The sequence below is a fragment of the Taudactylus pleione genome, unplaced genomic scaffold (genome assembly GCF_031769625.1).
Source record: "Taudactylus pleione unplaced genomic scaffold, aTauple2 ptg000820l, whole genome shotgun sequence".
In the NCBI taxonomy this organism is placed as follows: domain Eukaryota; kingdom Metazoa; phylum Chordata; class Amphibia; order Anura; family Myobatrachidae; genus Taudactylus; species Taudactylus pleione.
In genome coordinates this window covers 805,544-830,993 of record NW_028285222.1, presented here as the reverse complement: position 1 = coordinate 830,993, position 25,450 = coordinate 805,544, and the positions used below count along the sequence as shown (strand labels likewise).

At 47.1% G+C, this 25,450-nt stretch overlaps 1 protein-coding gene across 2 annotated transcripts in view; it reads left to right on the top strand.

Annotated features, from left to right (window-relative positions):
- Positions 1 to 25,450, top strand: part of SHANK2 (SH3 and multiple ankyrin repeat domains 2) — a 607,737-nt gene that overhangs the window by 69,646 nt on the left and 512,641 nt on the right. For both annotated transcript variants that reach the window (XM_088458264.1, XM_088458263.1), the window contains exons 9-10: positions 21,425 to 21,541; positions 24,189 to 24,266. In XM_088458264.1, coding sequence (XP_088314390.1) covers positions 21,425 to 21,541; positions 24,189 to 24,266 — 195 coding nt within the window. The remainder of the gene's footprint in view (positions 1 to 21,424; positions 21,542 to 24,188; positions 24,267 to 25,450) is intronic.

Sequence of the window (25,450 nt, the reverse complement as noted above, 5' to 3'; positions counted from 1 at the left end):
ACTATGACCAGTGTCCAAAGCTTGCCTTATAGCTGAACGATGGTGCGCCATTCGTTCTTTGAACTGGCGCTCCGTTTTTCCCACATAGCACAAGCCGCATGGGCAAAATAGCATTGCCTTCAAAAAGGAGAAGTTAAATAAGGTACAGCAAGATTATGTTCAACGAAGGGTTTATTCGTGGTTTAACAATACTAACCACCAAGGTGATAAGAGTACATATCAAAAACATCGAAGACCACGACCATGGATAAGGGAACAAACAGGATCTTGTACATCACAAAGTGAAAATGACTCACAACCTACCACGTCATCCTTGTTTTATCACCGTTTAGGATCACAAACAAGAACAACCAGATACGAACCCCCCTCAAATACATGTAGCGTGGCCAACAAAACAAGAGGCAGGGCAGGCAGACGTCCACCTCGCAAGTAGAACATGCAGTCTTCAGTTATCATCCACAGTATTAACATTAGCGGAAATTAACCTTCTTTCTAATACCTCTTTTCCACCAAAAACCCAGATCCGACCTGGGTTTTTGTTTTTGGACATGGTTCCAACCCTGGTCAGACCCAGGTCAGACCCATTTACACTGCACCTTCGATCTGGGTTACTCCAGGTCAGCCCTGTTCACACTGAACTCAGGTCTGCCCTGCTAAACCTGTGAGGTCATAAAAAGTGGGAGGTGACTGCTCCACAACCACCAATCAGCTCATTTTAGGCATGACCCAGGTCGGATAACCCGGGTCGCACCGTTTACACTGCACCATTACCCGGGTCCATCCTGGGTCCGACACTGGTAGCTACCTGGGTTGGATTGCTGGGTCACCTGGGTTATTTTTCAGAGACCCTTTTACACTGAGCTGCGATCCGGGTAGACCCAGCAAAAACCCAGGTTTTTGCTCTGGTGTAAAAGGGGTATAAGGGTCTGTCATTTGTCCCCACAACAAAACACGATCAATTTCAATGGAAAGTGGATGTGTTTAAGCTCAATAGATCATTAAAACTTAAAGAACACTTTGGCAAGACGGTTACTGTCACTACACCTCAAACTATAGTGGATATACCCATACAGCTCAAGAAATTACAACCTAGATCAAAATTTGATCCTTTAACACAAAATCCCTCTATAAGGACTTTTACACGTATGTTAGAGCAAGGGGGTTCGTTAGAACATGATAAAGTGCTTCATCATCGTAACCTAAACGAAGAGGCGAAACATGCACTTAAATCGTTAAAACAAAGGATTGACATAGTCATACGCAGCGCGGACAAGGGAGGAGCAGTGGTAGTCCAAGATTTAACAGTTTATGACTATGAATGTAAGAAACAACTAGGGGATACATGTACTTAGGAACTATTGTCTTGGGACCCCACAGATAAGTTTAAAACTGAAGGCAGTCACCAATGAGCTTCTATCATACTACCAAAAAGGCAGCTGACACAGGTTAATATAAATGAGCTTGCATGGGGGTGCATGAGACCGCTGTAATTACAAAAGGGTTAATAAAAAATTAACCAAATAAACAAAGTAAAAAATCCACTGCACTCGCCACTCCCAGATTAACCCTTTTGTGATCACAGCTGTCTCATGCACCCCTGTGCAAGCTCATTTATATTAACCTGTGTCAGCTGCCTTTTTGGTAGTATGATAGAAGCTACATTTGGTGACTGCCTTGCCTTGAAAAGCCATAAGTAAAGGCCCCCATACATCAGAGATTGATTGCAGCAATCGTGCAATTTGCAATCGATTGTGTATAAAAATCTTTCCCTTTATCAATCGATTGCAGATTGCAGAGATGCCACAATCGATTGAAAAAGGGAAAGATTGCAAATTGCACGATTGCTGCAATCAATCTTTGATGTATGGGGGCCTTTAGTTGGCAGGTGAGCTTTAAACCAGTTAACATGTTTTCAGCTTAAACTCTGTGATAGCAGCTACCAGGTTTCCATAAGTATGACAGAACAACTTTTCTATTAAAACGATTAATGCACTAAATGTAATTGTATTTTTTCACAAAAACTCAGAATCCTGTGCTAAAACATTTTAATAATGCCATCCGGGTCAGACTGGCCCACAGGGGTACAGGGGAATACCCCCGGGGCCTGAGGGCCCCATCCCCTCCTCTAAGGTTGGAGACAGATCATGGATGAACTTGGGTGCTTGATTTGTTTCTATGGAAACCACACTAAGATTAGCTCTTCTGCCAATCACAGTGGCTGGTGCTGACACACCCTTGTCCCCTCTTTTATAAAGGGGCCCTACTTTTTGCATGTCCTCTCTAATGGTTGGCCAAGTCTATCGACTTTGACTGGCCAGACCCCCTCTGGTGGCTGGCCACACCTCTTACGCTTGAGCCCCTACCATTGCATTCCCCGGTGGTCTCTTCATGCTCCAGTCCGACACTGAATGCCATTCTGTATGCATGTCTACCAGCGTAGTAAAAGATGTAAATGGACAGTGAGGATACATATAATAGAGACTGTTCTCCCTTCACTAAAAATGAAGCAGAATTCGACAACAGTTTAGATAGAAAAAGTCTATTGGGTGATAATGTAATCTGCACGATAGTAGGAAAACTGCACAACCCTTGCTTTGCTTTATGATTATTAATATAGCTAGAATGGGCTGTAACTAGTGGTTGACTTGGATGGCACCCGTCAGGGGTGCTGGCCGAGGGGGTAGGGCACCATACTGGCCATAGGCAGAACTACAGCAGTCCTCCTGGCCTGACAATCAGGTGGTACTCCCATCTGTTGGCCCTTTGTCGGCCTGCATGGTGATAATGGGGCGTCACTTGGCACAAATCACTCACTTTGCCAAGGGCTTCCATACTTCTAGTTAGGGCACTGTAGGTAGACAATCTGCATTAGGATATCACAGTACCATATCACTAGTACCATATAGCCCAGTGGTGTCAAACTCGGGCCCTTCAGCAATTGTGGGACTACATATCCCAGCATGCCCTGCCACAGTTTTAACATGCCCTAATAGCAAAACTGTGGCACTGCATGCTGGGATGTGTAGTTCCACTGCAGCTGGATGGCCCGAGTTTGACACCACTGATATAGCCTAAACCAGTAATGTGCATGCATAGTCAGCTGGTGTTGCTGGTCATGTGGTGAGATCACTGTTCAATGGATCAATGGTTTTGCTGCAGCAGCTGTGTGAATTCTCCATACTGAGGCCCAGATCTTATCAACGAGTGATAGTCTTGTTATAACTCATCTTAAATGGTGTTTCCACCAATCAGCTCCTGTCAGGTGTTTGAAAAATGTCAGTTAGGAGCTGATTGGTTAGAGCACCATTTAAGATTAGTACTGAGTGATAACAAGAATATCACGCATTGATAAATCTGGGCCTGAGCTCTGGGGTCAGGAGACAGATGAGATGTTTTTTTGTACTCAATAAATCCCTCCCTCCGTCTGCGTCGTATGTGGCTTGTCGTCATGCCTACCCGTATGTTTGTAATCCACGTCATGTGTGCAGTTATGACGAAGATGCTTGAAATGTCTTTATGTTCTCCCTACAGAGGGGCGTACATATGTTTTTTGCGGCTGATAAACCATTACAGTTTCTTCTGCCAGAAATAAATAACAGCTCGGTGTTTCCATATTACGGCACATTAATTTGTGCGCTGGGCTTCTTCCATCACAGAAAGACATGGTGCTTTGGCTTTCCTCAGCAGTGATCATTAGGATGTCATATCAATCGTGTTATGGTAAAACAAGACATCAGCGTTGCAGGTGCTATTACTGAGCTGATGTCTTTTGCTTCACGGAGGATTTATTTGTAAACTCATCCATTTATGGATTTATCCAGATAGCCGTTTCCCCTCTCACATCAGAACTTAGGCTGCGGAGATGCGATTAGCCCTGGGTTATTCCTGGCAGCCTCAGAAGGGACACACAGATGCGTGACTGTGGGGTTTGCGGCGACAATCTCTCTCGCACTATAACAACATCATTTATTCTTAATTAAATACTTAGACTCTGTGTGGCTGGGCATGTAAACAAGGAATTCACCGCTTAATGGGCTCGTTTTCTCTCCAAGTCACGCCAAGTCTCCCTGCTTGCTCTCGCTACCCATGTCCATTAAGGCAGGCGCTCCGTGTGAGACTAGCAGTGCTCAGAATTACCCAGCTGCCATTTTCAGTGCCACCGTGTTGCCCAGGTTCCAGACCATTCTCGTACTGTAAGCCACAACCAGGCAATGAGCGGGTCTCCGGCGGTTGTAGAACTACATGTCCAGGCGGTGGATGGTGTTTAAGTTCAACAACAGCTGTAGATGGACTCATTTCTTAAGCCTGGTGCAATCGGACAGCATGGTTGGCCAGTTGGTTTGCAATACTGACTGGCAACCCTGATGTCTTGAGTCCAGTTCCTGACCAAGCTTATTCAGGCTGGCCGGGCTCCCGAGGTCTGGAAACTGTGTCCTTGGACGCAGCCCCTGGCCTTGACATTCCCGGAAAAATGGGGCGGACACGCCCCTGTTTCCGGGAAAGCCCCTGCACTGCCTTTTAAATGCCTCTGCCTGTTAATCAGGCAGAGGCATAGCAGGGGCTGCGTGCGATCACACAGGACTCGCTCTGCACATTCATGATTCCCGATAATAGTGCAATGCTGAATAAGCACTTCTGTAGCCTGCACCGGGAGACACAGGACTCCGGAGAGGTAAGTATAATATGATATGGGTACAGGGTGTGCGGTGGGGCCCCCCGGAGCCAGGTGTCTGTGTGAACCATTATAGATACGCCAATGGTGCGCTATATAAATTGCTGTTAGTAGAATATTGTACTGGAAATGAGGCAGGGAAGGTGACCGTATTTTAGGCGACATTCAAACGATTAGACAAAAGATGATGTGGAGCGCAATTCCTAAATCATAACTATGGGCCTGAGGCAGAGATGTACGCTATGCCAATGTTTGCGCAGTTGAGCGATTATCGGAGATCTGCGCATGCGTCTGAGTCGCACTGGGCACGCGTCAGGGGTGTCAGCTAAAAACGCAGATGTGTCGTGATCGCTTCGGGGACGTGTTACATCCTGCATCTGCGACCTCGTACGCTGTAATCAAACTCTCCCTCCCCGGTGCCTAACCCTAACCTCTCCCCTAGTGCCTACACCTAACCTCCCCCTCCCCGCAGCCTAATCCTAACTCTCCCTCCCAGGTGCCTAACCCTAACCTCCCCCCTAGTGCCTAAACCTAACCTCACCCTCCCTGCACCCTAATCCTACCTCCCCGGTGCCTAACCCTCCCCCTAATGCGTAACCCTAACCCCGCTACCTAACCCTCCCTCCCCGGTGCCTAACCCCCCCACCCCCTAGTGCCTAACCCTAACCTCCCCCCTAGTGCCTAAACCTAACCTCCCCCTCCCCGCACCCTAATCCTACCTCCCCGGTGCCTAATCCTCGCCCTAATGCGTAACCCTAACCCCGCTACCTAACCCTCCCTCCCCGGTGCCTAACCCCCCCCACTCCCTAGTGCCTAACCCTAACCTCCCCCCTAGTGCCTAAACCTAACCTCCCCCTCCCCGCACCCTAATCCTACCTCCCCGGTGCCTAATCCTCCCCCTAATGCGTAACCCTAACCCCGCTACCTAACCCTCCCTCCCCGGTGCCTAACCCCCCCACCCCCTAGTGCCTAACCCTAACCTCCCCCGTAGTGCCTAAACTAACCTCCCCCTCCCTAAACCTAACACCCCTCCCCGGTGCCTAAACCTATCCTCCCCCCTTAGTGTCTAAACCTAACCTCCCCCGTCCCGCACCCTAAACCTAACACCCCCTCCCCAGTGCCTAAACCTATCCTCCCCCCTAGTGCCCAAACTTAACCACCCACTCCCCACATCCTAATCCTAACCCTCCCTAACCGGTGCCTACCTCAAACCCTCCCCCTAATGCGTAACCCTAACCCAGCTACCTAACCCCCCTAACACCCCGATACTTACCTTCGGGATGCCAGCGGTCAGGATGCTGGTGCCAGGATCCCGACCTGTTGGTATTTCAGCGCCGGTATTCAGACCATCGGCGTCCCGCACGCCAGGATGCCGACTGCATCCCCCTATTGTGTACAGAGCATCTGCTGTCTTTCATCATTGTCGCTGCTCTTTCCTGTTGGAGAATATCTTGTTTTATAAAATACCATTTGTCACTTTAAGGGCTCTTTCACTCCCTGGTTTTCCCTCAGGATTTACTGCAGCTTATGCGCCTGGTAACTGATGAAGGAACCGATCAACCGTAAGGTTAATGGGAGTGATGGGAACCGTTCCCAATTGTGTGTTCCTGTGCTGATGTGGTTTTTCTTTTCTTAAACTTGGCAAGTTACTCGGTGCTCTTATAGAGAAGCCATAGAGGAACTCATTCGCCCAAGATCCACATAATATCCCAGAAAACTGGCAGAAAATCTAGATGTTTTCATTGAGATTTTAGGACATTAGACACAAAGCCAACATTACAGCCCCGGGGCCTTGAGTTTGGTTCCGCCAGGGCTTTGTCTGTGTAGTGTTTGTATGTCCCCCCTGTGTTTTTTGAGTGTCAGCTTTAGGTACTTCAGAGTCCTCCTACAGACATAAGACATAATAGTAGATTTTTTGCCTTCGGACTAAAGGGGGAGCTGGCATGTTTGTGATTGTGCATTTGCCTGTGGCAGAGTAATTCGATTGTAAGCTCCTCAGGGGCTGGGCTTCATGTGCTTAAATGAACTTCCCTAATTGTGCAGCATTGCTCCATATGTTGGCGTTTTATATGTAAAGGTTACTAGTTAATGGCAAGAAAACTACATTAGATAGCGTCTAAGTGCAAAGGAAGGGATCCTTAGATTGACACTCAAAGCAAATAGTTTAAGTATCTGTAAATATTAAACGGTGGTTAATAAGTAAGTGTGGGAGAGTTGTACACCTAAGTTTGAGGCTAAATAATCAGTTCACAGAGTGAATTTCACCTCACGTAAAGTAGTTATACAATGGGGGTTATTTATTAGAGTGGAGCAACTGGATATAGTACAAAACACATTGGGGGTAACTTGGAATTTGACGCATATGTAGACAGCTCCATTGAGGAAGAGTTGTGGAACCAATACATCTCAGGAACGCATTATTGCCACTGTGAGATTGAGATATATATCGTAGATCGAGAATGAGATATATATTTGTGTCTTGGGTTTGATTCCCACCACAGCCCTCCAGGTGCTCCGGTTTCCTCCCACATTCCAAAAATATACTGGTTGGTTAATTGGCTACAGACAAAAACTAGCCCTAGTGTGTGTACATGTGGTAGGGAGGGGAAGCAGCCGGGAAGCCGATGGACGGAATCCCGACCGTCGGCTTCCCGATTGTCTAATCCCGGGAAGGGCTAAATGACAGGCGTCGAAATCCCGACGCCTGTCATTTTACCTACGCCGGGTGCCTGGGGGGGACTTAGGGTTAGGCACCCCCCCTGGGAGGTTAGGGTTAGGCTAGGGGAAGGGGGGTTAGGGTTAGGCACCACCGGGGGGAGCTTAGGGTTAGGCACCCCCCCCGGAGGACTTAGGTGTAGGCGGCGAGGAACGGGGGGTTAGGTTTAGGCACCTAGAGGGGGGATTAGAGTTAGGTACTTAGGGGTGCCTAACCCTAACCCCCCCCAAGAGAGGGTTAGGAGATAGAATTAGGTTAGTAAATACTTACCTTTGACGATCAGGATTTCCTCCTCTGCCGGATGCCGCTGTCGGGATTAGAACCGCCGGCCGTAAATCGTATGTATTCCGGTAGGGAGTATAGATTAGCTCCACTGGGGCAGGGACTGATGTGAATGGCCAAATATTCATTGTACTGCGCTGCGGAATGTGTGTGCTATATAAATAACTAGTAGTTAATAAATAATATAAATATATATATATATATATATTAGGGGTGAGCGGGTTCGGATTTCTGAAATCCGAACCCCCCCGAGCCCCCCCGATCCGAGTCCGATCCGAGTCAGGCTCGACTTTTCCCGCCTGACTCGGATTCTGAAATCGAGGCAAAACGTCATCTTCCCGCCTTCCGAGTCTCGCGGGTTTTGGATCCTATATAAGGTACCCACGTCGGCGCCATTTTCTCACTCGGCTGTGGACAGTGAAGAGGGAGGGTGGGAGTTAGGGCTGTGTAGTGTAGTGTAGTGTAGTGCTGCTGTTGTCCACTACTTCAAAGTCCATAGGGGCTGGCTGTGTTGTGCTGTGCTGCTGTTGTTAATAGGGGCTGTGTCCACTACTTCAAAGTCCATAGGGGCTGGCTGGACTGTGTTGTTCAGTCAGTTCTCCATAGGGGCTGTGTCCACTCCAAAGTCCTGTGCAGTGTCCCAGTCCTAAAGAGGTGCTGTAGTGTTGTCCAGGGGGTGCTCTGTCCATCAGGGGTGCTCCCCCCAAGTGCTAAAAAAATAATATATTTTCTGTGTTTGTGAATTGTGTGCGCAGTAGCCGCACGTGCATCAACAAAGTAGTGCCAAGCGTGCGCCTGTGTCATAAGTAAAGGGCCGGCTGGCTTGACCGTTAAAGGGTGCTGTAACCCCCGAAAGTACACTCCAGTCCAAACCAAAAAAAAAATATTTTCTGTGTTTGTGAATTGTGTGCGCAGTAGCCGCACGTGCATCAACAAAGTAGTGCCAAGCGTGCGCCTGTGTCATAAGTAAAGGGCCGGCTGGCTTGACCGTTAAGGGTGCTGTAACCCCCGAAAGTACACTCCAGTCCAAACCAAAAAAAAAATTATTTTCTGTGTTTGTGAATTGTGTGCGCAGTAGCCGCACGTGCATCAACAAAGTAGTGCCAAGCGTGCGCCTGTGTCATAAGTAAAGGGCCGGCTGGCTTGACCGTTAAGGGTGCTGTAACCCCCGAAAGTACACTCCAGTCCAAACCAAAAAAAAAATTATTTTCTGTGTTTGTGAATTGTGTGCGCAGTAGCCGCATGTGCATCAACAAAGTAGTGCCAAGCGTGCGCCTGTGTCATAAGTAAAGGGCCAGCTGGCTTGACCGTTAAAGGGTGCTGTAACCCCCAAAGTACACTCCAGTCCAAACCAAGAAAAAATTTATTTTCTGTGTTTGTGAATTGTGTGCGCAGTAGCCGCACGTGCATCAACAAAGTAGTGCCAAGCGTGCGCCTGTGTCATAAGTAAAGGGCCGGCTGGCTTGACCGTTAAAGGGTGCTGTAACCCCCAAAGTACACTCCAGTCCAAACCGAAAAAAAATTATTTTCTGTGTTTGTGAATTGTGTGCGCAGTAGCCGCACGTGCATCAACAAAGTAGTGCCAAGTGTGCGCCTGTGTCATAAGTAAAGGGCCGGCTGGCTTGACCGTTAAAGGGTTCTGTAACCCCCAAAGTACACTCCAAACCAAAAAAATATATATTTTCTGTGTTTGTGACTTGTGTGCACTGTGGCTGCACGTGCATCAACAAAGGAGCAGCGCCAAGCGTGCGCCTGTGTCCCATAAGTAAAGAGCCGGCTGGCTCATTTCTTAAAGGGTGGTGTAACCCACAAAGTGCACTACTCTCCAGCAAAAATAAAAAAATATTTTCTGTGTTTGTGTGCGCTTTAGCCGCACGTATATATATCACTATAACATAAATGGAGGACCAAACTTTCTCTGATAAAAATAAAATAGGGAAAGATCAAGAACCACTTCCTACTAGTGCTGTTGCTGCTGCTGGGAGTTGTTCATCATCCCAGAGAGGAAGTAGGAACATCACTACTTTTACTAAACAATTGACCCTCCAACAGTCCCTAGCGATGAGGATGAAGTACGACAGCAGTCATCCTGAAGCAAAACGTATAACTGAGGCCTTGACTGCTATGTTGGTGTTAGACGTGCGTCCGGTATCCGACATTAGTGCAGTGGGATTTAGACAATTGATGGAGGTAGTGTGTCCTCGGTTCCAAATCCCGTCTAGATTCCACCTGCATCCTCAAAGCAGCAGCGACAAGCGTGCGTCTGTCTGTTAAAGGGTGGTGACACCCTCAAAGTGTGCTACACAAACAATTAAAATATTGTTCTTTTTTTTTCTGTCTTTGTGAAATGTGTGGGCTGTAGCCGCACCTGCATCCTTAAAGCAGCAGCGACAAGCGTGCGTCTGTCTGTTAAAGGGTGGTGACACCCTCAAAGTGTGCTACACAAACAATTAAAATATTGTTCTTTTTTTTTCTGTCTTTGTGAATTGTGTGGGCTGTAGCCGCACTTGCATCCTCAAAGCAGCAGCGACAAGCGTGCGTCTGTCTGTTAAAGGGTGTTGTAACTCTCAAAGTGCTCCAAAAAATCAAAAAATTTTTTTTAATGTGTTTGTGACTTGTGTGCGATGTAGCCACACTTGCATCCTCAAAGCAGCAGCGACAAGCGTGCGTCTGTCTGTTAAAGGGTGGTGACACCCTCAAAGTGTGCTACACAAACAATAAAAATATTCTTCTTCTTTTTTCTGTCTTTGTGAATTGTGTGGGCTGTAGCCGCACCTGCATCCTTAAAGCAGCAGCGACAAGCGTGCGTCTGTCTGTTAAAGGGTGGTGTAACTCACGAAATGCTCCAAAAAATAAAAAACTATTTTTTTAGTGTTTGTGACTTGTGTGCGATGTAGCCGCACTTGCATCCTCAAAGCAGCAGCGACAAGCGTGCGTCTGTCTGTTAAAGGGTGGTGACACCCTCAAAGTGTGCTACACAAACAATAAAAATATTCTTCTTTTTTCTGTCTTTGTGAATTGTGTGGGCTGTAGCCGCACCTGCATCCTTAAAGCAGCAGCGACAAGCGTGCGTCTGTCTGTTAAAGGGTGGTGACACCCTCAAAGTGTGCTACACAAACAATTAAAATATTGTTCTTTTTTCTGTCTTTGTGAATTGTGTGGGCTGTAGCCGCACCTGCATCCTTAAAGCAGCTGCGACAAGCGTGCGTCTGTCTGTTAAAGGGTGGTGACACCCTCAAAGTGTGCTACACAAACAATTAAAATATTGTTCTTTTTTTTTCGGTCTTTGTGAAATGTGTGGGCTGTAGCCGCACCTGCATCCTTAAAGCAGCAGCGACAAGCGTGCGTCTGTCTGTTAAAGGGTGGTGACACCCTCAAAGTGTGCTACACAAACAATAAAAATATTCTTCTTTTTTCTGTCTTTGTGAATTGTGTGGGCTGTAGCCGCACCTGCATCCTTAAAGCAGCTGCGACAAGCGTGCGTCTGTCTGTTAAAGGGTGGTGACACCCTCAAAGTGTGCTACACAAACAATTAAAATATTGTTCTTTTTTTTTCGGTCTTTGTGAAATGTGTGGGCTGTAGCCGCACCTGCATCCTTAAAGCAGCAGCGACAAGCGTGCGTCTGTCTGTTAAAGGGTGGTGACACCCTCAAAGTGTGCTACACAAACAATAAAAATATTCTTCTTCTTTTTTCTGTCTTTGTGAATTGTGTGGGCTGTAGCCGCACCTGCATCCTTAAAGCAGCAGCAACAAGCGTGCGTCTGTCTGTTAAAGGGTGGTGTAACCCTCAAAGTGTGCTCCACAAACAATAAAAATATTCTTTTTTTTTTTCTGTCTTTGTGAATTGTGTGGGCTGTAGCCGCACTTGAATCCTCAAAGCAGCAGCGACAAGCGTGCGTCTGTCTGTTAAAGGATTACATCGGTGACAGCATCCAAGTAGGCATGTCAGACAGTCCGTACCTGTACTGGCAGGAAAAAGAAGCAATTTGGAGGTCCCTGTACAAACTGGCTCTATTTTACCTGAGTTGCCCCCCCTCCAGTGTGTACTCCGAAAGAGTGTTTAGTGCAGCCGGGAACCTTGTTAGCGAAAGGCGTAGGAGGTTGCTTCCACAAAATGTGGAGAAGATGATGTTCATAAAATGAATGATCAACTCTTCCAGGGAGACCAGCCTCCAGAACGTACAGAGGGACCTGTGGTTCCAGCAGGGACGAATTAATACTCTGTGAGGATGAGGATGTACATAACACTGAAGAGGGTGAGGAATCTGTGGATGAGGAGGATGAGGACGACTTCTTGCCTCCGTAGAGCCAGTTTGTGCAGGGACAGATTAATTGCCAGCTTGTTTTGTGGGGGCCCAAACGAACCAATCATTTCAGCCACAGTTGTGTGGCAGACCCTGGCGCTGAAATGATTGGTTTGTTAAAGTGTGCATGTCCTGTTTATACAACATAAGGGTGGGTGGGAGGGCCCAAGGACAATTCCATCTTGCACCTCTTTTTTTTCTTTGCATTATGTACAGTTTGGGGCCTAGTTTTTCAATGCCATCCTGTCTGCCACTGCAGTTTCACGCCTAGATGGGTCACGTGTTTGTGCCGCCCACTCGTGTCGCTTAGCATAGTCATCCAGCTACCTCGGTGCAACCTTTTGGACATAAAAACACTATTGTGAGGTGTGAGGTATTCAGAATAGACTGGAAATGAGTGGAAATTAAGGTTATTGAGGTTAATAATAGCATAGGAGCAGAAAAACCTACAAATTCTGTGATTTTAGCTGTTTTTATGCTTTTTTTCAAAAAAATACAGATCCAAAACACAAAACCCAGAACCCAAAACACGGAAGGGTGGTTTTGGCAAAACCAATCCAGATCCAAAACACGAAGAAAGATCCAGATCCAAAACCAAAACACAAAACACGAAAAGTGGCCGGTGCACACCCCTAATATATATATATATCGATATAGATAGAGATACATACACACACACACACACCATCTATGGATGAACAGTGTTATAAATAGATCTTTCGCAGGCCTCACACCCCCTTTAATGCTATGTAGTTAATGGTATTTCACTGTCCTTGTCAAAGGATTTCAGTTAAACATGAATCTTATAAATCTTTGAATAATTCGCCAGGGGAGAAGCTTTGAGAAAACACAGGTCTGTGTGATCAGCTGCTGCTATCATTATCTTGTGTGGTTTAGGCATGAAAAATACTTTTTTTTTTTTCCCAGAGTTTTGTATGAATGCTGCAGCTTACTGTGGGGGTATTTGTCAGGTCCCTGCTTCATTGCAGGGCAGATAAATCCTTCAGTAACATTTAGTATCTTCATAAAACATGCATGCTGTTGCCTGGCTAGTCTTACCTAGTAGAGCCGGTGATGCAGGCAGTTGGACTTTCTCTTTGTAAATGATGAGTTAAGAGCCTGTTTGACAGAGAACCTCTGGTTTCTAATCGCACTGGGCCTCTGGCGTCCTCTGGTGGTGCAAATATCTCACAGCAACTTTTGTAACGCACAGCATCAACTTGTGAATGTTTAATATGACGTATCCAACCTTTAAAAGGTACTGTTGCCTAGACACAGTAATGGGCATGCATTTTAAACCAATATTCATTAGAACGCAGCCTGTTAATCATATGTGATGTACTGACTGGTTTGTACAGTGCTGCACCACTAGCACCAGCTTCAGGTGTGTTCGGATTGCTTCGGTGGCCGATTTCCCCGTGTTCAGATAGGACACACCGTGACAGAGAGGCGAGCCTGTATTCCCCTTTTGCAGACACAATGACCAGTCAGGAGGGAAGGTGCAACGCAATTTTATTATTTGTTAATAATTTGACAGGAGATATTTACTATTTACAGATGGAATTAAATTAATTACACTATTCAATGACAAGGTATTTATTTATTACCTCCCATCTACCGGTGACCCCAGCTGGCAAGCATGTGACACCAACAAGAACCACAATTCCTGCAGAACTTTACCATAAAAACAAATGAGAGACCTAAATATGAAACCTGCTGGTCTAGCTTGAATCAATGGTGCTCCGGCAGTCTATAGCTGTGAAATACAGTCTGTGCTAACACTCCCTTTTGCTGAGGAAAAGTGGGAAAAACACATGCAGGTTAGGCTTATATCAGTAGTGCACCAGCAACCTGCAATAGTTTAAACAGAGTCTTTGAGCCTTTGCCGAGAAAAATAGGGACAACAATTAGGCTATGCTGGAAGCAGCAGTTCACCGGCAGATTTGCAGCACTTAGCACAGTGTTTGCTAATACTTGGCCCTACTGAGCAAAATAACAAGGGCTATGCTGGAAGCAGTAGTTCACCGGCAGATTTGCAGCACTTATCACAGTCTTTGCCAATACTTGGCCCTACTGAGAAAAATAACAAGGGCTATGCTGGAAGCAGTAGCTCACCGGCAGATTTGCAGCATTTAACACAGTCTTTGCTAATTGCCTATGCCACAATTTACTATCACCAGAATTGCCAGCCGGGGTTACACAGGGCTAAATAAACAAGCAATATACATTACATCAGCATGAATGGACTTTGAAATGGTTACCGGGTCAAATAGTGTATAAGAAACAATTTACATCAACACTAATACGAGTTAATACTCAAACATTTCATGCAAGCAAAATATTAATCAGCATTGACAATAATAACACAGCAAGCAGTAAACAGCTTTACAGAGTATTATAACAGATAAAGGGCCACGGAGAGCCTCTATCAACCCTTTAGCTAACACACGAGTCAAACAGTAAACAGAGCCAAATACATAGCACATGGAATTACATTTACTTTAAAGCTAGACATAAAATACTTTGTACATCACCCACAGTGGCATCGGACATGAGCCGATACCCATAAGGCAGGTCCCCTCCTGGACATGAGCCAGAGGTTCACAGGAAAGTAAATGACCACCAATGCAACTCTTGGGGAAAAGAGGGGGTGACCTATATTTTACTTCCCCCCTATTTCATCACTACACACACTTTACCTAATTTAAGACAAGACACTATGACCCCTTTCTACACCCAGTTGTGTGGGAGACTAACCCCCCGGTCCCAGCTTTTACACAAAACCTAGTCTCCCAGCCTAATCATGGTTAGCCACAAGGTAAAGGATAATGCAATAGACCCAGGGGACCCAGATAGGATAGGTGTACAGAGGGGCAGGGCCTTAATGGAGGGAAGATAGGAGCTGTGGAGGGACAGAGTATAGGGAGGTTCTGGTATGATCTCACCCCTGGCAGTGGCTGTTCAGCCTCCTCCGATGTCCAGGGATACTCTGGGATGCACAGCACCACACTGCACTGGAGCTCCCAGCTGCAGACCTCCGGCAGGTATTTTACAAGGGGCAACAGGTGCAAAATCCCTTTCCACAGGGGCTCTGTCCAGCAGACAAACACAGCAGCAGGAGGGGTCCTGAAGCACTCATCCTCTGGGGCTGTCTTTTCTTCTGCCTGTGCGGGTGCCAGCAGGGTTTTTGTCACTGGCGGGACCTTTTCCTCAGCTGGGGTTTCATCTGCGACGATGGAGCGATAAGACCTCCTTCCCAGGCAGCTCCTCTTCTCTCCCAGCATGTGCAGATTTACAAATGTGGAGGAGGATGAGGACGACTTCTTGCCTCCGTAGAGCCAGTTTGTGCAGGGACAGATTAATTGCCAGCTTGTTTTGTGGGGGCCCAAACGAACCAATCATTTCAGCCACAGTTGTGTGGCAGACCCTGGCGCTGAAATGATTGGTTTGTTAAAGTGTGCATGTCCTGTTTATACAACATAAGGGTGGGTGGGAGGGCCCAAGGACAATTCCATCTTGCACCTCTTTTTTTTCTTTGCATTATGTACAGTTTGGGGCCTAGTTTTTCAATGCCATCCTGTCTGCCACTGCAGTTTCACGCCTAGATGGGTCACGTGTTTGTGCCGCCCACTCGTGTCGCTTAGCATAGTCATCCAGCTACCTCGGTGCAACCTTTTGGACATAAAAACACTATTGTGAGGTGTGAGGTATTCAGAATAGACTGGAAATGAGTGGAAATTAAGGTTATTGAGGTTAATAATAGCATAGGAGCAGAAAAACCTACAAATTCTGTGATTTTAGCTGTTTTTATGCTTTTTTTCAAAAAAATACAGATCCAAAACACAAAACCCAGAACCCAAAACACGGAAGGGTGGTTTTGGCAAAACCAATCCAGATCCAAAACACGAAGAAAGATCCAGATCCAAAACCAAAACACAAAACACGAAAAGTGGCCGGTGCACACCCCTAATATATATATATATCGATATAGATAGAGATACATACACACACACGCACACCATCTATGGATGAACAGTGTTATAAATAGATCTTTCGCAGGCCTCACACCCCCTTTAATGCTATGTAGTTAATGGTATTTCACTGTCCTTGTCAAAGGATTTCAGTTAAACATGAATCTTATAAATCTTTGAATAATTCGCCAGGGGAGAAGCTTTGAGAAAACACAGGTCTGTGTGATCAGCTGCTGCTATCATTATCTTGTGTGGTTTAGGCATGAAAAATACTTTTTTTTTTTTCCCAGAGTTTTGTATGAATGCTGCAGCTTACTGTGGGGGTATTTGTCAGGTCCCTGCTTCATTGCAGGGCAGATAAATCCTTCAGTAACATTTAGTATCTTCATAAAACATGCATGCTGTTGCCTGGCTAGTCTTACCTAGTAGAGCCGGTGATGCAGGCAGTTGGACTTTCTCTTTGTAAATGATGAGTTAAGAGCCTGTTTGACAGAGAACCTCTGGTTTCTAATCGCACTGGGCCTCTGGCGTCCTCTGGTGGTGCAAATATCTCACAGCAACTTTTGTAACGCACAGCATCAACTTGTGAATGTTTAATATGACGTATCCAACCTTTAAAAGGTACTGTTGCCTAGACACAGTAATGGGCATGCATTTTAAACCAATATTCATTAGAACGCAGCCTGTTAATCATATGTGATGTACTGACTGGTTTGTACAGACCTCCGGCAGGTATTTTACAAGGGGCAACAGGTGCAAAATCCCTTTCCACAGGGGCTCTGTCCAGCAGACAAACACAGCAGCAGGAGGGGTCCTGAAGCACTCATCCTCTGGGGCTGTCTTTTCTTCTGCCTGTGCGGGTGCCAGCAGGGTTTTTGTCACTGGCGGGACCTTTTCCTCAGCTGGGGTTTCATCTGCGACGATGGAGCGATAAGACCTCCTTCCCAGGCAGCTCCTCTTCTCTCCCAGCATGTGCAGATTTACAAATGTGGCTCCTCCTGATAACAGGCACTTAGGAAGGCAGTCCTTTATTCAGAAGGGGCTTCTTCCAAAGCAGGGTGCTCTATGCAAATCCCCAGGCAAGCTTCCTCCAGGGACTCACATCCAGCATCAGAGCACCTATCCTGGCAGATTGGAAAGGTAGTCTTCCGGGCTAATGTGAAGTCTGGTAATTGTAATCCAGGGCAAACATAAAAGTTATAGCATCCTTATTTTTACAGCTCCAAGGGCACTCCACAGCAACTCATTACACACAGCATACCAGGTGCAGTATCTGTAATCCTGGGTAAATGAGAGGGGTTACTGCACCCCTATTTGTACAGATCCAGGGACACTCCACAGCAACTCCTCACAGACAATCATTTTTCAGAAATTCCTCCCAGTAGAGATGGCTAGTGAGTGAGTGTCTCAACACACTTGAATCATTCAGATGAGTGAATGATTCGAGTCACTCAGTGTTTGGTGAGTCGAGACACCCACCTCCCCTAGCCTCTCTGTCAGTGGGAGTTAGTGGATGGCAGCTCCGCTCCCTACACTGCTGATCCGACCTGATCATACTTCTATGCACTGAGTCAGATCAGCAGTGTAGGGGGCGGAGCTGTCAGCGACTCACTGAGTCGCACAGCTACAGCCAGGGCTCAGGGGAGTTCACTGACTCAGGAGAGTCAGTGAGAACCCTGAGCTGTAGTGCTGGGCTGCAGGGGGCGGGGCTGTCAGCGACTCACTCTGAGTCGCTGGCTCCCCTGCTGGCTACAGTGCTGCACAGCCTAAAGAGTCGTGTCTCGAGACACTGACTCGAGACACTTCACTGAGTTGAGCCATGTGGCTCAACTCAGTGTAGTGAATCATTCTGCCCATCCCTACCTCCCAGACTCTGCACTGACAGCCCTGAGGAAGGTATTATATAAGCTCTCCCTCACTCTCCTCCCTGTCGGTCTGGCATCTATGAGTGGACAGAGGGGACCCAGCAGCAGGCCACCTACAGGGATCTCTGCCTGGACACCCAGGCTACCAATCAATGGGGCAGGATTTTCCCTCCAAAAATGGGTCGCTGACCAAGGGACACTTTCTACCTCCCTGTCTGCACATGCTCAGTGGGGTTCAGGGAGCGCAAGGTCAGTCAAAGTTCACTATACCTGCCTATTATATGGAATGGGGCTGCAGTATATCTATGTGTACATACATAAAAAAAAAAATATTGGGGGACCCCTATTTGGGAACAAACTTGGGGGTACCACACATACTTGCCTACTTCCCAGTTGTAGAGACTTCTCTGAACTCCCAGGAAAGTAGCCTCTTGGATAGTGGCAACTTTCCTGTTGCAGTGGGCAGTCCATGGGCTTGAAGGCTCTATTTGTAGCAAGTTTCTCATCGTGACCCCGCCCATGATGCACGTATTTTAGCGCTGTCAAAAGGGCTGTGATGAAGCAAATTGTATCGCCATACTCTCCGGATAAGGGCCTCATTTATCAACGAGTTTATCGCCCAAAACTAGTGATAAATATCACTTTTTATGACAAATGGTGCTCAACCAATCAGCTCCCAACTGTCATTTTTCTAACAGTTGACAGTTGGGAGCTGATTGGCTGAGCATCATTTATCATAAAAAGTTGTATTTATCACTAGTTTTGAGTGATAAACTCGTTGATAAATGAGGCCCTGAATGCAGGAGAAGTTGAGGAGTATGCTGTTTATTCACTCAGATTAATTAACAATACAGAGACGGAATACTCGTTAATGTGTATTATTGCGGCCAAGTTGGGAGTTAGGAAAGATAATCGGGTAGTGTGAGGGACAAATGATAATCAGTCGTTTGCTACGACACGCCGAATATTAGCCTGCAACGGTCGTTTCAGCCAGACTATTTGATTCCACCAACAAGTTGCAACGATAATCATTCTAGTTTTGGGGGAAAACTGGACACATTCCTCGCAACTGAACAATCCTGACATTAGAAGTAGGCTGATACTGTCCACCTGCTTCTGCATTTAATATTTATTTACGATTTGTTTTAAAAAAGCCACTTGGCACCAGGGCTGGGTTTCTCAGGGAGTTCAAGCCTGAAAATAATTGTGCGGCCTCCCTCCTGGGTAAAACCAACTCTGGGGCTCTTCTCTGTACCCCCTTGGCTTTGGGTACATACAGTAGTGAATAAAGAAAAATAAATTGTCATTGACAAACTACAAGTTCCAGCATGGCCCAGCTGGCGGAAATAGCTGCCAGAGCAAGCTGGCATTTGTAGAACCACAAAGCGCCACCTGGCAACTGTAGTTCACCAAAGAAAAGTGGAACAAAAAAAACTACAAAATGCATTTTTTTATTCTCATCTTGCCTGATTTAGTTGTCCTGAAGAAGCCTATAATTGCACCTGTAAAAATGCTCCGCCCGGGGCAGAGGAATCTACTTTCCCATGTTCAACCTTATGTCCTATACTTTAACATTGTGTTTCCCACAGATTGACCTGAAGTAGCCCTCTTGGAATTGCTATGTTAAAGTATAGGACAATGATAAAAATAAGAGAATAGTTCCAGACGCTACAGGCTAGGCTGTTTTCGTGCACCGCTCGACTTCAAATAGTCCACTTCTTTTTTTTCTTTTTTTAGGTGCACTGCCAGTTTCACCATGATCTGGGGAATAATAGTGTTATTATAATTATTGCTGTTTGTTTATTTTGCATGAGAAAGTGTCAGTGACACCGTACAGGCAAATAAAGTAGAACACATAAATAAAACAATATATGCAAAGATACCGTACAGGTCTAAAAAGACATCCATTAAGATTGCCATACAGCTGAGTTACAGGCAGTAACTACAGCAGTCAGGTACCCAGTACCCTGGGAGAGCCGACAGACCGGATCAGAGCTGCTGATTGGTTGAGAGAACAATGGAAACACGGAAAAGGTGAGAACAAGAGTGTGGAGGGCCCTGCCCGTGAGACCTTACAGTCTAAGGGAGCCCACCTGGTATGGCATTTTTTTTGTAATGTGGGGCTTGTGAATTTAATTTTCTAGCTCACCCAGTTTGAAGGGGCCCCAGGGCGTAGTGTGGGGCCACTGCATAATGATGTAGCCAACTTAGGATATGACTGGGAGGCAGAGGGTCTTCCTGTTTGCCCCTGATGTAGGGTGGAACCAATGTATAATGAAGTAGCTCACTTAGGATATGACTGCGAGTGTTGGCCGCTCTACCTTGGCTCCCTTATTGTAGTTTGTGGTCAAACAATCCTACAAATATGTCTTTGACCATAGAACCACAACATGCAAACTCCACACAGATCACACCATGGTCAGAACAAAGCTCCACAAAGGCATTGTGTGTCCACTAGGTTGGGGCATGTCCGCTGCCGTGGCCTCTGAAAGGCATCACATTGGCCACCACTGCTGGAGAGCGTCATAAGCTATCCTTAAGGGAAGCAATCGGGAAGCCGACTGCCTAAATACCGGCAGCCGGCTTCCCGACTGTCATATCCCGGCAAGGGTGAAATGCCGGGCATCTAGATGTAGACGCTCGCATTTCCCCGACGCCGGGAGACCGGCGCCCGGCATCCCGATCGTAGTGATGCCGGGCGCCGCGAGCGGACAGCCGCGGGGGGGAGGGTTAGGTTTAGGGCTACCGGCGGGGATTTAGGGTTAGGCACTCCCCCGGGAGGATTATGGTTAAGCTAGGGGGAGGGAGGGTTAGGGTTAGGCACCCCCGGGGGAGACTTAGGGTTAGGCACCCCCCCCGGGGAACTTAGGTTTAGGCAGCGGGGAAGGGGGTGGTTAGGGTTAGGCACTTAAAGGGGGGATTAGGGTTAGGCACTTGGGGGGAAGTTAGGGTTAGGCACCCCTAAGGAGGGTTAGGGGGGTTAGGTTAGTAGATACTCACCTATCCACGATCGGGATTTCCAGCGCTGTCGGCCTTCCGCTGCTCGGAACTCTGCTGATGTCGGGCTGCCGCTGACGGGAATCGAACCATGCGGCCGGCGGTATTTCATACCCATGCCATCCTTACGATGGCCTTTCCTCCCTCCCCCCCCCCCCCCCCCTCACTGGCCGATGTATCAGTGATGTGAAGGCACCCAGTGACCTGGGCCTAACGGTTACTGTCAGACACTGCTGACAGATCACAGCTGGCACAGGAAACCCCCATACCCATAATGGTGATGTTCCTTCCATCTCCTCTCTAGCCGCATAGTGCGCAGACAGGCAGAATAAGGCAGTTTCTGCAGCATCTTATAATAGGAATTTATTGTTGTGTATTTATGCTGTCTGAGTAATCAATATCTATTTGGAACCAAATGGAGACTAATGGTCAATTTACATTTTCCCTGATGTTTTTGATTTAGGTGTTACCATAGCCAGAAGTCACTGTAGCGCTATACGCCTCTCTGTCTGGGGATGAAATAATATGTATGAATGTATGCTCAGCGATATTATCTGTTATTGTATTACGGGGGGTTTCTTACCGGTGTAACTAGAGTATGTGTTCCCCCCCACAGGCATGCCGAAATGGCCATTACCAGCACCTAGAGCACTTGTTGTTTTATGGAGCCAATATGGGGGCACAGAATGCTTCGGGAAACACGGCGCTGCACATCTGCGCTCTCTATAATCAGGTCAGTAATGGTCAGCGAGTGCCGTATCGTTCTACCCGTATCGTTCATCACACTGATGCGCCTCATCCTGTTGTGTCCATCTTATTTTCTTCTTCACTCTCATACACTGCATTCCGCGATACATTCCGTACTTCTATTTCTCATAATGTTATTCTATCTATACATCAATCTGGTACACCCTATCGTGCTCTATCCAAGTATCCATATGTCAGGCTGATTTATCCAAACATTCTCCATCCAAACGTCTTCCTGGTCCATACGGTTCCTTCCAAGTGCCGTTGTCATAATTGCTTTGGCCGCACTCCATCTTGTACTGCGCTGACCCCTGTTAAAAATAAACGGTAAACTATTTTAAAAGGAAACTGCAAAAACAATGACCATAAACAATGACCATAAACAATGACCATGATCGCTATCTAGAATTGTTTTAGAAACTTTTTTTCTTGTTTTACCAGGAAACATTTTTGGGAATATACCGTATTTATATTTCTGTTTGATTTGTTCCCCTCTTAGCTGCCCTTTATTAGCTATATTTGTTCAGAGCACTATTTTATCCAAACACTCTGGGCCTGATTCAGACCCGGTCGCAAGCGCTGAGCGCTCGCAACCGGGTCGATGGTGGCCCAGAGCGCATGCGCACGACGGAGCCGGCTCTGTCGTGCGCATGCACGAGGCCCGGATAGCGACGGGCAATCCGTCGCTCCGGTTCTCGCACCAAAGGGGGCGTGCTGTCGATGTTGAGTGACAGCTCGCCCCCTTTGGTGGGCGGGCCGCGGGGGTGGCTGACCAAACAGAGGCGTTCCCATGAGAACGCCTATCGTTTGGGGCCGGCCCCACTGACTCACTGTTAGAGCCGAAATCTCTCTGGGGCTTGCGGCAACGAGACCCTACCACAAGGGTCTCGTCGCAAGCCCGATGGTCGCGATGGTCTTGATGGTCTTCCACAGTTATGCGAGCGGTCAGGAGGCCGTTCTTAAAAAAAAAAAAAAAAAAAAGACCTGCCCTGATTCAGAGCGAGGCCTCTGTTTTATCTCGAACCACCTCATCTAATCATATCATATATTTCACCATCACATCTTCCCCACCCCATGGACCATATGCTAGGGTTGCTGTAATATACCTTTAATCCGGGACACACATGAATTACACAGGTTCTGTGGCTGGCTGACTTTAAGCCTGCATCTCACCTGGTTTTAATCAGCCACAGAACCTGTGTAATTAAAGGGATATTAGAGCAATCCTGCCATATAAATATGTTATCCTGGGGGGTTCATCATGGCATCCAATGACATCGATCATTGTAAAACATCTCGTCCTGCGATATCTATCCTCCTTGTATTGCTTACACCTTGTATGGGACCTTGGGGGCCTTTGTTTCAGGTACATTCTCCACTGTGGCCAGAAACCTTTGCATTATAGAAACTGTGTTTCGGTATCATCAAGGTTATTTATTTTTGGGAAGTTATTTGGTTTAAAGAACTCTGAACTCTACAGTGACCAGTGTTCTGCGGTCACCATCAAGATGAGTTAGCTAAAGGCGGGTTCTTATACTATGTACAAACGATAGCATTAGAAATAGGGAAATATTACCCTGCTTTGATGAATTTTCTTTTAGGTTAGGATTAGGCACTAGGGGGAGGGTTAGGGTTAGGCACTATGGGGAGGGTTAGGCACTAGGGGGAAGGTTAGGATTAGGCACTAGGGGGAGCGTTAGGCATTAGGGGGAGGGTTAGGGTTAGGCATTAGGGGGAGGGTTAGGCACTAAGGGGAGAGTTAGGGTTAGGCACTAGGGGGAGGGTTAGGCATTAGGGGGAGGGTTAGGCACTAAGGGGGAGGGTTAGGTTTAGGGTGCGGGGAGAGGGAGGTTAGGTTTAGGCACTAGGTGGGGAGGTTAGGGTCAGGCACCGGGGAGGGAGGGTTAGGATACCTACGGACAGGTGCCGGTATCCTAACCCTGTCAGGATGCTGGCGTTGGGATTCTGAACGCCGGCATCCTGTCTGTATTCCGATGTCCTTCCTACTTCCCTACTAGCCCGCCCCTCTCCAAACCTGCTAATTGTGAATCAGTTGGAATAATTTTTTCTACCCCATGCCACACACTTACCACTGCCACATTGGGTGTATCTGCATCAATCCTGCTGTTCTTAGCATATGATATGTATGGACATACATGTATGATCATGTCGCCCCTAGGCACAACATTAATGGCCACCCCCCACTGCCCAATTGTATTATTTGCATTGTTTGGTTACACGCCCTCATTTGGCAATTGTCCATTTAATATAATAATTAATAAAACAAGCCATAACCTATTACATTTTGTTTTAGTTATAATTCTGTATACACATTTACTAAGGTGGACAGCTTACAGGAGCAGCCTGCGCTTGTCCTATGTGTCCTCCAGTCAAGATGGCATATGGTAGATTGGAAATATTTTGTAGTTATGGGTAATTGTCAGACTGATAGTAATAAGACAAGCGTCCAAGTGCCTCCCCCCCCATCCCCCCAGCAAAAGACTCCCCCCAGCAAATGACGCCCCCCTCTCCCCCCAGCAAGTGACGCCCTTAGACAAGTGCCTAAAGGGATATTCACCACTGCTTACTAACTTAGTAACTGTGATCCCCCCTTTCTCCTCTCTGTGATGCAGGATAGCTGTGCCCGGGTGCTGCTCTTCAGAGGAGCGAACAAGGAGATAAAGAACTACAACAGCCAGTCTCCATTCCAGGTAGGAGTGCGTCTCACCATTCTCTGCAGATCGTCCAGCCTGGCAGTGTTGTATAAGGGGCGGCGTGTGATGGATTTGTAGCCGGGGATTCTCCTATTTGCTGAGATGCAGCTTCTCGCCGGTAAAATAAATCAATGAAACTGTCAGTTAAGAGGGAAAGTGGTTTGTAGCCAGTGACCTGTGCGAGCTGCTGTACTGTCCTCAGGTGTAGATCTGCTGCCTCGCTGTTAACAGGGCTCAGCTCTTATACTGTCCACGGGGATTCACCAGAGAGGGGAAACAAAGGAACCTCTACTTCATTCATCTCTGTAATGTCAGTATGTGAGTAGGAGAAGGTAGTTTGTGAATTGAGCTAACAATCATAATAATTATAATACAGCTAGGAAACATTAATATTACAGAGGTACCTCTTTATACCGTAGTCTTAAGGTCACCCTCATCTATTCTTACCTGATTTATGTTGCTATACACTCAGGGCCTGATTCAGACCCACTCGCAAGCGCTATGCGCTCGCAAGCGGGTCAATGGCCTGGCAGTGCGCACGCGCAAGCCCTGGAGCGAGCGAGAAATCACTCGCTCCGGGGCTCGCTGCAAAACAGGGCGGCTGTCGATGTTGATGGACAGCTCGCCCCGTTTTGTAGGCGGGGTGGCTGGACAAACTGAGGCGTTCCTGAAGGAACGCCTGCCGTTCGTGGGCGGCCCTACTGACATCACCAGTGATGTCAGTAGCGAGCTTCCGGCTCTATTAGAGCCGGAAGCTCACTGGGGCTTGCGGCAGATGAGACCCTACCACAAGGGTCTCGTGGCAAGCCCGATTGTCATGATGATCGCGACCATCACCTGGCCGCTCGCAAAAGCTGTGGGTGGTCACCCACAGCTTAGCGAGCGGCCAGGAGGCTGGTTTAAAAAGAAAAAACGGCCGCCCTGATTCAGAGCTTTTTGCGAGTGACTCTGAGTCAGGTCCTCAGTTTTAAAGAGACATTATAAAGACAGAGCACTGTGCTGCCTCAGTGATCGCCCTGTTTGAGAGGCTGCCTTCTCATGTTGTTAGTTCAGTCCACAAAACCTGGACTGCTAGGGTGCCTTGAGGACTGAGGTCCTGTTTCACTACGGTTCGCAATTCTGCTTATACGCACTCACCGCAGTTGCTAATATCAGCGGTGCTATTTATATGTTTGCATTCA